We start from the raw sequence: 15,413 nt of genomic DNA, 5'->3' as shown, positions 1-15,413 counted from the left end.
CAACACATCAGTGCCAATGTTTGCAACTTAAGAAGAGAATATCTTTTATTTACACTTCTCAGAACAATGTATAGTTGTTGTTCTTGTTGTTTTATTTCTTAAAAAAAAATTGTTATTAATGTCAAATCCTTTTTGAATATCTCCAAACAGAGATATGTCAACATTTAGGCGGTAAGAAATTACCAAGTCGAGATGTTTTCCGTAGAAAAGATCCCAGCTTTGCAAGCCGGCTCTGTTTAGGCTTCATATTTTGCTTTGTTGATAAACTAACACCTATATCTCTTTCGTGAATGCAGCCTGAAAGTATATTGTTGTGGAACAGCAACATCTTTCTCAGGTGTCTTCATAAAACTATGCTGATTCAAATTGCCGCTGGCTACAGTCGACTGCAATAAAGCGCTTCCGTGGATAACAAGGTGGTGCACAGGAAATGTTTTCTCGTTTCAATAGCTTGCAGGGCCTTGTGTGCGTAAATGATTTCCCTTACATATTAATGGAGATACCTACAACAAAATATATCCCTGTGTGTGTGTGTGTGTGTGTGTGTTATTTTGGGATTGGTCACATTGTACCAGTGAAGTCTGTATGGCCCACAATCTTTTTTATTAAGAGTCATAAAAAGCAGAATTGAATGGCTGTATAAATCTTTATTCACATGTGAGTATATTTGTCATGTCAGTTTTTCATCAGGGAGTTTATTCATAGTTTATTGCCGCACCTAAACTGTACAATATTGTACAGGAGATATATTTTCTACTGTTCCCTTTCATCACGTATAAGAGCTTAAATAAACGAACTATGCAATTCCGACAAATACGGCTGGGTGAGGAATTAAAGGTTAAGTGGTGGTCCTGCTATGCTGTTGTGCTGTGGGAGACATTTTGCTGGCATGGAACTGATCTGTCTGGACAAAGTAGACAAAATGTATAGAAATATAGAGTATAGAAGTAGCCTGTATGTGTTTGTTAAGGATTTGTCAGAGGTTTACTCCACTCACCATAAACTGTTAAACTGGTAATAGCTGATTCAGCCCACTAAGACGATTAGCTTGACATATTACAGAGAACCCTCAAAGCCAAAGCCTTCCATTCTGAAACTTGTGACACTTACACTTAAAGCGGTCATATGATGTTTTTTTTTTTTTTTTGGGGGGGGGGGGGGGGGGGGGGTTAACCGTTTTCCTTTTCTTTTAGTGTGTGTGATGTGTCTGTTTGTGCATGTATACGATCTGCAAAGCTCATAGTCTGCCACAAAGGGATTTATTCTATCTAACAGAGAACACTGCTCCAGACCTGCCTGAAACGCCTCGATCGGAGTCCAGATATTACTTCCGTAAGCGTCTACGTCACAATTTGAAATATCCGCATAATGCCAGCATAATTTTTGATATTTTTAATCAATGAATTTTTTTGTAAACTGTATTTTGTGCTGTCACTGCAGGAGATAAAGTTGCTACCGTGATGAAGACAAATTAAACTGCTATAACAGCGTATCTGAAAGGTAAGAGAGTTACAAAAAAGTTTCACCACTGTGAAACGTTCTGCTCGAAAAGACATGCTTGCAAAGGTGGTACCGATTGATCTGCTCGATCAGCCGCATTTTCAGAATCTGACTCAGGTTCGAACTGATACGGTAAAACCGACGACATTATTAACTTTGTTTATAATTGCTTTAGAAGCCTTGGAAGCTGAAGCTTGTGATTATGGTAAGGGGCGTTACATTTCTGACACATGCTTGAGGCTTTTGGCCAATCACAACGCAATGGGTCAGCTGGCCAATCAGAGCAACTCTGGGCTTCCCGGAAGGAGGGGCTTCGGAGAAACCGGAACTCCATGTTTTAGACAGACTGGGAATAGAGGTAAAATAATAGAGGTTATAAGGTTAAATAGAAGTTAAATGGAGTTTTTTTTATTTTTATTTTTAAACATTAAAGCTTTTTAACCTATTTTATTACACCCAATAAACAAAATAATAAACTTTTAAAATCATCATATGACCCCTTTAAGTGAAGTGCTGACACTGGAGACTCCTTCCAAGATTGTTAAAAACAATTCCTAACAGAAAACGTCACCATGAAAACATTATGTGGCGCAAGTCCCTGTGTAAGTAACACATTAGAACGAGGATATCAATATAGGCAGTCTACAAACTCGGCCATCCCATAATTCCGTTAGTTTGGCAGTGAGTCGGCTTTAAAGTGCAAGTGGAATGGTATTCAATAGAACATATCTGATTTGTTTACTTTGTTTATGCAAACTCATCATGACATTAAAGTACATCAAATGTTTTCTCTGATGGGGGGCACGGTGACTTAGTGAGTAGCACGTTTCTCTCACACTTCTGGGGTTGGGGATTTGAATCCAGCCTCCACCCTGTGTGTGTAGTGTTTACTACAGTTTCCTCCCCCAGTCCAAAGACACACGCTGTAGGCTGAGTGGTATTTCCAAATTGTCCGTAATGTGTGAATGTGTATGTGATTGTGCCCTGTGATGGAATGGCACCCCATCCAGGGTAGCCCAGAGTTCCCTGGGATAGGCTCCAGGCTCCCTGCGACCTTGTGTAGGATAAGCGGTATGGAAAATGGATGAACGGATGGGTTTTCTCTGATATTTGTCATTACCACCTTAACTTTTAAAGGTTGTACACGTGACTAGCTGTAGCACTGTTTAAATTTTATATTTAACTGAATGCTGTACAAAAATGCACTAACCAACCACTATAAACGGAACGCCTGTACACCTGCTCATTATTACAGTTATCCAATCAGCCAATTATGTGGCAATTGTGCAATGCATAAAATGTGAAATTAATGTTCACATCAGTCATCAGAATGGGGGAAAGTGTGATCTTTTGGGCTTTAACTGTGGCGTGGTTGTTGGTGCCAGCCAGACTGGTTTGAATATTTCAGAAATTGCTGATCTCCTGGCCCAACAGTCTTCTGAGTTTCATAGAATGGTGCAAGAAACAAAAACATCCAATGAGTGGCAGTTCCTGCAGGCAGAAACACCTTGTTGATAAGAGAGGTCGGGGAGACTAGTCTGAGCTGATAGGGTCTCACAGGTTCACTGAAACTGAACAGAATGACTTCGGACAAACATTTTCTGGTGGTTTTCCAATCGTCATCTGCATCATTTTGGTAAGTGTAGGTTGTTTCTCCATTCCGAATAAGGGTGTAGTATATAGTAGTGATTTTGGACATTAGCCCTATTGAACACCCCGCCACCACCTCATTTAGAACCAAACACACTAGCAAGGTACTGTAGGATGTAGAAGACATGAAAAATCTACCCAATAACATTTTCCCAGTTGTGCTCTGTGGCGCGTGGCGCTGTAATATAGAGTCTTTGTTTAAAAAAAAAAAAAAAAAAAAGGAGTTGCTTTTGCATTATTAACGACATCCCCCGGTCAGCTGCACAGTGATAAAATCGAACATAAAAATGGCATGAAGAGTAGTAATCAAATTTGCAGTTACGATAGTATGGACATTAATGAAGTGTTGCTCCTCACTACAGTTAACATCATATAGGAGGTAATATAAGAAGTGAAGTTGTCAAAGATGGATGGATGCCATATAACCAATTCCAGATTGAGGCAGGAGATCTGTAGAATATTAAGTAGGATACCATTCATGCAGCACACTTAGATAATAGACCTTTTATGTCATTTTTAATGTGATTTTTTTTTTTTTATAGCTAAACCTGCCGTGAGACCATTTTTGCTAGTACAGCTCGCACGTTAAGACTTTTTCCCCTCTAGTACAGCCTTAAAGCCTTTTTTTTTCTAGTTTGACCTTCCCTCAAACCATTTCTTTTTCGCACACCCCGTTTGAAGACCTTATTGAAATCCAGAGCCTGCCTCAGGATATTTGCAGCCTCAAGATCTTTTTTGTTTTGCTTTGGTTTATAGCATCAAACTCTGAAACTGCGCTTTGATTAAGATCAGAGCAGAAGATGTACAGGAAATTTGATTGAGAGCCCAAAATGTGCTCTGCATTGAATAAAAGACTGTAATTTGGCAGCCCTGTGATATTCATTTGCTAAACACATACACATAGAGCTTACATCTTTAGTGATTTTAAATCTTTAAAGGGTCTCGACACTTAAATCTTTAAAGGGTCTCGGGAGTGTCTTCACCTTTTGTCCGATAATGTAGTACTCCTAAGGAGGAAAAATGTGTTTTTATAGATTTGGTGATTTTTCATGATGATGGTAAACCTGCTCGGTCTGAAATTATTACTTTAGAAGGTTCTCCTGAGGCTTGGTGAAAAGACATTATTCTCTTCTTATTAGAAGACACTATGGATGAGTCAAAACGAGAGCTGCAGCAGTGACTAAGTGAGTTCTCGAGGATGGAATGGTGTCCTGGATATACAGGAATGTATGTATGTAATGGGATTTCTGTTAATCATGGACAGACCTTCACATTACTATACCTCATTTATCTATCTGGGTATGAATTCATTTATTTATAAGTCATTTGTAGACTTTGCACAACATGTCCTACAAGAATTCTTGAGTTTGTGGAAGTTAATGTATAAGGAAACCTTGATGATTGGCTAGTGTCGCTGTGATTGACAGGAAGAAAGATTATACAGTCCTTCCCACCCAGAGAGCATGTCTGCATTCGCTCGCTTGGCTCTTGGCCACAGATTTCTTCATAAGGATTTGAACTCATGATTTCCCAATGATACGGTGAAAGTTTTTCTGTTGCACCACATGGGAGAACCGCTTACCCAAAATAAAACATTATGAAAACATTTATACACAACTTCACTAAAATAAACAAACAAACAAACAAATAAATAAATAAATAAGATAGATGAGGGCAATTATCCATAGCCTGCAGTAATAGTTTAGGAGTCCTTGTCCAAATTAAATCATTAACACAAATGACAAGTTTTATATGTATTTTAAAAGATGTTTAATGTAATTAACTTTGAAAAAAAGTACAAAGGAATGATAAAATATAGTGCAAAAGATTTAAAGTGCTATCATATTTTATATATATAGTCTTACAATTTCATTTAGCAATGGTACTATCAAGTAAAATAGAGAACATAAGAATAAACACTGCACCTAAAGTTTCTGTATTCTATTGTGTACACCAGAATGATTGTCAAACAGAATGATGCTGCCAGTGAAAGAGACTTGTTTACAACTCAAGGCTAGAAGAATGACTAGCAGGAAAGGGTTTGCACGCGGTTATACCTCAAAGATCAGAGATTTAAAGCTCACACCAGCATACTCAGTCCCTGTCTTTGACAACAAGCATGAATCTCAATTTTGTTGGGTTCTGAAATCAATATAGAGAAAACTGCACACCTTTTGTTGAGGAGGACTGCTGCCAAACCTGCTGAATTGGAACCATTACCGTGAAACAATCATGCCTGTCTATCGTTTCCACACACCCTTTTCCTACTGTCTTCGATTCGATTCATGGCCTGTGTTTCACTAGCAAAACCATCTCTTATCCAATCTGGCAGGCTCTTTCTCTCCTAAACCTCCTCAACATTCCCCATCCTCATCCACCTCTCTCCCCTCTCCCCCTCTCTCATTACACCAGCGGTTGTTTGTCTCCAGCAGTGGAAGGCAGAGACTCCACACTGCTCTTGTAGATAGGCTTCTTCTGGGAGTGGTCATCACTGGAAAAGAGTAAAGATAAGAATAAGGAATAGAGACAGAGAGAAGGTAGCAGTTTATTTAAAAACAACAAGGAGAGAATACTAAGCAAATGGCACAAAGTTCCAAAAGAATATAATGGAATAGAAGGAGTATGAAGCAGACTAGTGAAGGAGGCACAGATGGATCTGGTCTTTCTGGACAGCACTGACAGTATAAAATGCAAGCGCGACAGGCATTGCACCCCATAACCACTGCACAGCGAGAAAGCATTACTAATGGAGCCAGACCATCAGTTCTCAAGTCTAACACGACTGTATAATTGCTCTGTGGCTTTGTAATCTGCCCTATTCCTAAATCATCTAATACGTGCAATGATATAACATCCGGCAATAATTTCCCATTTCCCTTGTTACACCTGCACAATACTGAATGCAGGGAATGGAGGTGCCTCTGTCAGTAGGTGATTCGACAATTGGGGCGCCATTTGTGTCAAATTGATATTAAAATTGCAAATATGTATAGACAGTAAAATAATAATAATAATAATAACACCAAAATTGAACACTGGTAAAGTGTGCTTCCAAACAACCCGTGTGTATAATGGAGATATATAACTTAAAACATTAATAATCATTTACACTTTGAATACAGGCATTTTTGCCTGTCCCAAAACTCTGGCAAGATGCCTTAAAAAATTACTCTTGCCAGAGTTTTTTTTAAATGGTTAAATGCACGTGTAGAAAATGATAAATTCCTAAAGTAAATGAGTTAAAAGAGCTAAATGGCAACTCACTTGTTGAATCACCTGTATGCCACTTCCGTACTGGAAGTGCAATTATACTCAAACCAGCGTGTGCTACTTACATCGGTCCCTTGCTCTTGTTCCGTCTGGCCCGGCGGCACAAGAACACCATCATGGAGAGGATGATCGCGAAGAGAACCACTCCTACTGCAGCCAACATGAGATAAATGTGTCCAGTTGTCGTCTCATACCATGCAGAATCCTCTGTGATGCACAAACGCAAAGCAAATCAAACCATTTTCTCTGTTGTTTCTTTCCTCATTGATTGTTTCAGTCTTCTTAAGCACATCTCTACCCACCCAGAGCTCTACCCAACCATTCACTTTAATTGTAGATGTAATTGAGTATCCAACAGCCCTTTAGCTTGAGTGACTTAACATAATCACACACTCAAATGTACAGGACACATATGACCATTAACAAGAACATCAGTAAGGCGCAGTACAGCTCATGGAGCGATTAGGTCATTTTTTTACCACGCCTTTTCACCAGCCCTGTGGTGCCTCCTGTAGATATGACTGACCTGGCAGGACAGTGAGGTTGATGGTCCGTTTCTTGATAAGGGAGCTCACAGATGGGTGCTGAGCCATGCATGTGTATTGCCCACTGTCCTGCTCCCTCAGTTGCTTCAGCTTTAGCTTACTACTGGGAACCATCCAGTCCTCTCCCTGCAGAGTGACACAAAAACAGATTTATCCTGTAGTCTATGGGTTAAAAATAGAGTAACGAGGAAGGAAAAAAACAAAAACAACAGAACAAAAACTGCTAGCAAAAGTTTTTAAAGACAAAGTGAACATCAACCTTATCATACAAATTATTTTTGGCAGTGGAGGCTGTGTGTGGCTTGTCAAACAAAGTCTAATGAAGAAAAATTTGAGTAATCATTTTGATATCCCAGCCTTGCATCTGATAATCCTGCTGCTAAACCACAGTCATCCACTGTCCTCTTATTTAAAACTGAGGATACTCGAAGTTACATAAGGACTGACGGTCATTTTACAAAGACTGATGCTCTAATTATTTTCTATTAAGCAGTTTTCTCATAAAATTTTCCATTACTATTAAAACGGATTAGACCTCATCAGACTGTACGAGGAGTCTGATGATGTTAATCAGTGATTGTCGTCTTAACAACCTGTTGTCATTCAGTGCCCTCTTCATTGATTTCTGTAATGTGCTTTGAATAACAACACTGAGATGACACCAAGCGAGAGAATTCAGTTTATGTTCACTGATGGTGTTCAGTGGAGTTCAGCGGAGTTCTTAAATCTTAATAAAGGAGCACCACAGGGTTCCATTTAAGCGCTATTATTATTTACTCTGTAGATGACAAGGCCATTAATGCTGGTGACCACAATTCCATTGGAGCAGTGTACGTTCTCATTGCTTTTGGGTGTATTTCTTTACATTTCACTTGTTTTTGAGCGTGTGTTTCAAATTACAAATCGCATTTATTACCATGAGGCAAAACCACTGCCTTATAAAAACCAATTACCTCTTAGCTACAGTATTCACAACAAATGGACTCCTTATCATTACAACATTAAGATTTCACACATTGGTTTTTGGTCCTGAAATGTACCTCTTTGCTCCAAGAGTACTGAGGAGTCTCAGAGGCAGAGGTAGAGCAGTCCAGCTCCACATCGTCCCCTAGCGGTACACGCAGGTCGTCCTGTGGGGCCAAGTAGTGAGAGAAGATGTTTGCGCCGGCTCTGTTCACCGACACCTCTCGCATATCTGAGGAAGTTAGTGGAGGAAACAACGGATTAAAAAGATACAGCCAAAATATGGGGAAGCATGATAAATATGGTGGTGCATGCAATTCAACTAGGCCCCTGTGTTAGATGTCTGCATGTTTATTCAAATTAACAAAAAAAACCAAACATTTGTTTTGTTATGTTACAAAGCACTGGGAAGTTAGCACGTTCCTCTAAAGCCTATTTTTACACTGTGCAGTTTCAGCTGTCAACAGATTGTGTGATAACGTGTTCTCCATGCCAGATTATATGATGAAGATCTTCCAAACACATTCAATGTGATTAAAGAAAATAACTACAATCTGCTTACGTCAACAATCAGGGTGATCTGGACTTGTGCAGAAGGAAAAAAAAAAGGCTGCGTAAACAGATATTTTTCTCTAAGCTTTTGGGAATAAGGGTATATTACTGTCTATAAGCATGTTGTAGCTGTCGTGTGAGTTTTGCGTCATAGCAGAGCTCACGCTGAGATCTAAATTAAAATTTCATGACACAGAAAAGAACTTTATCGTCAGCTGTCTTTGGTCAAAATGGCTAAATTATTTGCCATTGCCTGCATCATGGAGGAAGAGCATATTAGCCTTTTTCCTTAAAGACTGTAAGTGTCATGTACTGGAAAAGACTGAGAGAGTGGGACAAAAACTGAAAGAAAAAAAAAAAATCAATCAAAAGTAAAAACATCCGTAAAACTAGCAGTCATAACCTCTACAGATTACACTGATAATCACACAAGAACTATGTGTGATGCTTTTGAACACTAATGTGATCATGCTCCTTTGCAGCATTTTAGGTTTCTTTAGAAACAGAAAAAGCCTGGCCTTACAGCAAAGAACTTACAGCTCTGAGACTGATCAATAGAAATAATAATTATAGTCTATAAAGTCTTGGCTCACCATAATAATACGTGTAATGGACATTTTCTTCAGATATGCGTGTATTGACCCGTTCTAGTAATCCTTCCATCTACCCCGCTGCGTTTTTCTGATAAGCCACCATTATCGACTCGTTCGGAGACAGAGCATAACCACCACTCAATATCAAGCCCAGTTCTGTCATCTTGACAGAACAATAATTTTCCCTCTGCCTCAGCTCGCATGGGCAATATAGTTTCAAAGTATTATTTTCAACTTGTGTCACCTGAGCTACACTTGCCACACACACAATCTTACATCAGCAGCTCTGCTAATCTCATTATAATTATATATATATTACACACACACACACACACACACACACACACACAGCAAGAAAAAATCTTAAATCAGCATCTCTACATGTATGGCAGCTATTCCATTCCAGTGTCTGTTGAATTCCAACACCAGCACACCTTGTTCTACTGAACAAGGTACTGAATAGGTAATCACCTGACCCAAATCTTATTTAATGAGGAAAAGTATAAAAACCACTGCTGTGGTCATCACTATCCTCGATGCAATAGAACCAGCTGGTTGGCAAAGACAGTGCTAGTAGTACCTCAAAAGTAATTGGATTTAAAAAAAAACAAAAAACTATTGACCATGCCATGGTTAGGGTTGCTTCCATCCTTAAAATTTCAAAGACGGCGACAAGGTCAAGCAGCAGACATTGGGGACAACAAAGCTACAGACCGGCAGAGGGCGATAAAACAACTCTCCCACCAATTCATTCGAATGTCACTCAACAACCGTAGGATGACATCAAAAGAACTGCAAATGGCAGCTTGGGTGAAGTGTACGGGGAAGACAGTTCGAAACAGGCTCCTAGGGGCAAGGCTCAAGTTGTGCAAAGATAGAAAAAAACCCTTCATCAATGAGAAACAAAGAAGAGCCAGGCTGAAGTTTGCAAAAGACCGTAAGGATTGGACAGTGGAGGACTGGAGTAATTTCATCTTCTCTGATGAGTCCAATTTTCAGCTTTGCCCAATTGTTGTCTAACAATTTGAGCTATTATATTATATATATATATATATATATATCCAACTTAAAACTTTTAATGATGTTCATATTACAGAAAATATATCATTTTGATCTACGAGTATATCCAGTATATATCTGGATGAGTATGAGCATATGAACTAAACTGGTGGTTTAGACATGGTCACATGACTTCCACCTCTAACTGTATTTGCATTCACATCTGTGTGCACACACCTACCATTTTGTATGTTTATGTTCATAAATGTTGCTCATGCTGATAATTTAGCAGAAGATATTTTGGATTTCTTTCTTTTTTTTTAAATCAGTCTTGCAATTGTATTGTTATACAATCATAAGAGGTGTCAGTGTCGATGTGACATCCAGTGCTAACAAAAGAAAAGAACTCACAGTGCACGGTCAGCTTAAAAGGCAGTGATGAATTGTCCAGGTCAGTGATGTTGTCAGACACACAGCGGTACACTCCAGAAGACCAGGTCTGGACTCTGCCTAACATAAGAAGCAGACGGCCATCTTCTCTGCTCACGTCCGCGTCATACCAGAAACAGCGGCGGTAGTAATAACCGTACCCATACATATCCAGCCGATGCCACATCTGCGCGTGCTGCAGGAAAAAAAAAAGAGAAAGACATTCAAGCAGTAGAACGCCTCCATAACACAGGTCACAAAAATTCTGACTAAAGAGCACCCCTGACTACACGATTCCTTGACTGTAAATCCCTAGCATAGATTTCATACCGCAGACATTTTTCAAGAAGCTCCATCTCTTTGACAGCTTTATTGAGAATAGATCTGAGCATAGAATTAATAAACACTGAGTTTCAATGCCACTGAACACAATCTCTGTGCCGTGGCAGATGCCACGATTCCTCCCAAGACCAACTGCTGTGATGTGTTAATTAAACAAAGTGAGAAGTGCTCTCTGTGGCCCCCTAGAACACACACACACTGCTCCCCGGCTGTTCTTTTGAACAGCTTTCCTCAATAACCAAACCCCAATCTGCTGCTTTTTGTCCTTTTCTCAGTTAGGATAACACAGCAGAGACCTGATCACCGGGATAATGATTCACCTCAGCGACCCGGCTCATACCGTCACAAAGATTTCCAAACAAATCAGCCGTTCAGATCCTTAAATAAACCAGCATACTATTCTTTTGGTCTGCTTCCGGCTATTTGAAGCGATATGGCATGTATTCTATGAAGGAGACATGTCATCACTAACGCATAATTGACCTCACCCTTGATAGCCTTTCAAAGTGCACTGAGCTCATGTTGAGCTCAGACTCCGAGTCGAGACATTCCAAAGTCACACTATCTCCCTCCAAGACAGTTTCAGTAGGACCTTGCACGAACAGAGAAGCTGAAACACACACACACACACATATGAACACTACAAGAAAGCACAGCTTACACTGTAAAAACTTTATTCTTTCAAGAGTTAACAGACAGTGATGTTTATTCACATAGAACCAATGAGTTATAACTAATAATAATAATAATAATAATAATAATAGTCTATTCATTAATGATTCATACTTTATTTTTGCATTCAAAATGTGTCATTAAAATTCTAAACTTGACTCATTCAGATACTTTAAGTATTCCTGAGCAATTGAATCCGGTTCATTTAAACAGCTGTCATTTAAGGGATCTTGATTAACAAACACTGAGGTCTTTTGTCATATATTAAAATATCCCATCGTGTTGCTGTGATGTAATTTTATGCATTACATCCCTACAAAGCAATAAGACCCCCCCCCCCCCCCCCCCCCCCCCGGGCCTGTAATAATCTCAAGTGTCATTTGAAAGATACCTTGATTAGATAACTTATATTCGCAATATTGATATCTGGATACTTTCCGGCTGTTTAGATTTTTCTGGCCCAGAAAAAAAAGAAAAGAAAAAAAAGATCCATACCCCCAGTTACAGCACTGTTGCTCTACAAAGGGAAGTTGTAAGGCATAAACATGTTTAACAGACGAGGTTTCACAACAATTGCAATTTATTTAATTGTGACTTAACTATATATATGTATATATGTATATATATAAATTCCAAACTTGCTTGTTTTTCATGCTTTGGAACTGTAACGTACACAGACTACTACTAGAATCTAAACGATGCATTGTTTTGAACACTTCTGGCTTGATGGGACAGGGTTTTTAAAAGGAGCTTGGTAGTTTCCTTACAAACTGTTAAGGCGAACAATCGAGAGAACTTCCTGAACTTTGTGCCAGTCATGTCCTCAAGCTGCCAGCGGCATTCGCATTATAAAAACACCGTCATGAGTATAACTGGTTCTTCAGGTTTAGTGGTATACAAGATGGTGAACTACAGTGTGAGTGTAGTTCTGGTGTACACAAGACAACAGTCAAGTCATCAGTTAGAGTAGGATAATAGGCATATAGTATTCATTTAATCCCATGTCTACCTCCTACATTTACTGCTTATTTTTTATTTTCTTTGTATTTATGCTGTTACAATAAATTAAAGTGTTTATTTATATAATTAGGGAAATAAACGTGTACAGTCCTGCTCAGCTGCTTGGCTGTTTCCAGAAACAGGAAGAAGCCTCTTTGTTGTTATGGCGCAGTTTGCAGTGCAAAGGTGTGGGGGAAATCCAGGTGCTTTCTGGCTTCTTGTTTTTATGATAAGAATGTGCAGAGGACTGTGTGTGTACACACACACACACACACTTCCCTCATATGACTCAGTGACATTTTAATATTCTCTTCCCATTTTAAGTTCTACTTCAAGCGGTATTCCCCCCAGAAAGAGCAACAGTGATACAGTGATAGTTGTCATTAATTTACAGTAACAACCCGAGTCTGTTTAACCGAGCAGGCTTTCTGTAAAGTTCTTGGTGTTATTGTCTACCTGAATACGCTGAATTATCACACAGGCTACTTTGTTGTTTGTTGTTTGTTTTTGCGTCTTTTCATAATGTCCATATAAGCACTAAACACACCACTTGAGTTGTTTTGCTGTGTAATATTTACTCATATTAACATTTCTCAGACAACTTCTAAACGTCGACAAAGAGGTTCAGTACTAGACTACGCAATATTTTTTTTTAATTATTATTTCGACTCATTTGAATAACTTGGAAATGAACTGAGGCGGGGGGGAATAAACTGCCACTGAAATGAACCGACTCAGGAGATTAGATGTAAGATATTTACCGGTGCTGTTCCTCAGGAAAGTGAAGACCACCAAGACGAGTAGAACCAAGACCTTCATTTTGTCCGATACTTTCTTCCTCTTCAGTGTTTGTAAATCAACTTCTGAACTGAAAGTTTGCTCTGTTTGTTTATATAGCCTGTAACTCCTGGGGGCGGAGCCTCAGTTGTTTTTGCGTGTTATTCAATAGGGATGACATGAATAATCTACCTGGCGATGGTAAACTTTGCCTCACGTTACACGCTGCAGTTTTAATTCTTGTTATTTGATTTTTTAAATAATAATAATAATAATAATAATGAAATCAAACTAGAATGAAACAACGTGCATAATTTGTTTCTAGTAATTTCCCTAAACTGTGCAGCTAGAGCGCTAATTTAGTTCAAAGTGCACGCGCGCTAGGCTCGTTGCGTCACCTGTCTCCATGGAGTTAGGACATTTTTCAGGTTTCACCAGAGGCCAAAAAAAAAAAAGATAGTTTGGGGGGGGGTCCCAGTGTTCAGTATTGAATTTATTTGAGATGTTACACCACACAATAGTGGTTAAAGCCTCACATAATGGGGCTTTAATAATTTGCACTTTTCCCCATAAAAAAATGCTATTATTTTATTTTAGCAGTTGTATACTGTGTTTTACTATTTAAAAAAAAAAAAAAAGAAGAAGAAGCTTTACTGCTGTCCGTTTTATAAATCTGGAGCCTATCCCAGGGAGCATGGGGCACAAATCCATCGCAGGGCAGAAACACATTCACACATGCCAATCAATCCATACCACACATATCTTTGGACTGGGGGAGGAAAGCAGAGTACCCGGAGGAAACCCCTGCAGCACGGGGGAGAACACACAAACTCCACACACACACAGCAGGAATCGAACCACTACCCCTGGAGGCGTGAGGCAAACATGCTAACCACTAAGCCACCGTGCACATTGGTGAAAGGTGTGAATTGTTTTCCCAGCACAGGGCTCATACCCCTCCCATTTCCCATCACCCTGCCCACAAGCAGCTAAACACAGAGTCACGATACTCTACACACAGAAACCCAAGAGTGTCCCGATTAATCCTATAACAGACAATAAAATAATCCATTTGTTTATACTGTATGAAAATGTCCAATAAGCCAGTCTCCATTCCATCAGCAGAATGGAACACCGGTGTACTGCTCGAAAGAGTTAATGAAAGAAAGGCAGATTATGACGCAAACTTTTTTCAATTGATTGTTGGAAAATAAACTTCCTAGCTTATTCACGCACACAGTTATTCGCACCAAACTTGGGAAAAAATACGGTTAATTATTTAAAAGCTGGATTCCGCTGTGTATTAATATTTATAGATCATACATTTTTATTTCACTGGGGTTTAATCTTTTATAGGCTAAGACTTTGCATGGGAAACTGTGCTTTTTTCCCTTTTCACTTAAACTTCTGAAGAACAGAAAAGAGAAGTGGGGCACCTGAAGTAATCTCTGCATGAGACTTTTGAAAACATGTCTAAACGTGCCAGTCTGGCAAAGTGAAAATGCACAAAGGCAGAAAGAAAAGCTGTTAATGCGCGTCGGCTGCTGTTTGTCATGACTTGCTGGCGCATCAAGGAACACTTACAAGAACGCTTTGACACTGTAGGTGTTAATTCAACACTGATGTTTTATTTCTTTTTTCTTTCTTTTTTCATGCTGTGCTTGTGCTCGGTTAAGCGTTTAAGAACACGCTGAGGTTGTATAGTATTCCAAGCACTGAAGGTAGCTTATATAAGAGGTGTGTTGACACACACACTTAATTATTTTTAAAATTAGGCTATATATGGTTAGTTATATATATCCTACAGTTTATGTTGTAAAGAGGAAGAAAGCAAACAATGGAAATCTCCATTTAAGAACACACACACACAGAGTGTGATAGATACAGTATATATATATATATATATATATATATATATATATATATATGTGTATATATATATATATATATATATATATAGAGAGAGAGAGAGAGAGAGAGAGAGAGAGAGAGAGAGCTTTATTGGGTAATTTGGTGTCAAAACAGGGAGGACTAAGGCTTAACATTTCACAAGACTTTAAAATTCCACAACAGACTCACAATATACACTTGTAAAACAGATGTGTTACAAATAGCACATCAT

At 39.0% G+C, this 15,413-nt stretch overlaps 1 protein-coding gene across 1 annotated transcript; it reads right to left on the bottom strand.

The window, feature by feature from the left end:
- Window positions 1-4,896: 4,896 nt before the first annotated feature.
- si:ch211-79k12.1 (uncharacterized protein LOC568891 homolog) lies at window positions 4,897-13,428 on the bottom strand. The gene is made up of 7 exons (XM_053623032.1): window positions 13,276-13,428; window positions 11,332-11,453; window positions 10,484-10,697; window positions 8,006-8,160; window positions 6,947-7,091; window positions 6,486-6,627; window positions 4,897-5,641 (listed from the first exon to the last, which is right to left on the bottom strand). The coding sequence occupies exons 1-7, from the start codon at window positions 13,331-13,333 to the stop codon at window positions 5,554-5,556; spliced, it is 924 nt and encodes a 307-aa protein (XP_053479007.1). The 5' UTR covers window positions 13,334-13,428; the 3' UTR covers window positions 4,897-5,553.
- Between the last annotated feature and the right edge of the window lie 1,985 nt (window positions 13,429-15,413).

The sequence above is a fragment of the Ictalurus furcatus genome, chromosome 1 (genome assembly GCF_023375685.1).
Source record: "Ictalurus furcatus strain D&B chromosome 1, Billie_1.0, whole genome shotgun sequence".
Taxonomy (NCBI): domain Eukaryota; kingdom Metazoa; phylum Chordata; class Actinopteri; order Siluriformes; family Ictaluridae; genus Ictalurus; species Ictalurus furcatus.
This window is presented reverse-complemented; position numbering and strand designations above follow the sequence as displayed.

Excerpts from the sequence above, each read along its gene's own strand:
- si:ch211-79k12.1 (XM_053623032.1), bottom strand. The coding sequence starts at position 13,333 with ATGAAGGTCTTGGTTCTACTCGTCTTGGTGGTCTTCACTTTCCTGAGG. Across the intron at positions 10,698-11,331 it reads ACTTTGAAAGGCTATCAAGG|CACGCGCAGATGTGGCATCG; the intron begins GTGAGGTCAATT and ends TTTTTCCTGCAG. Across the intron at positions 6,628-6,946 it reads CAACCTCACTGTCCTGCCAG|AGGATTCTGCATGGTATGAG; the intron begins GTCAGTCATATC and ends TGTGCATCACAG.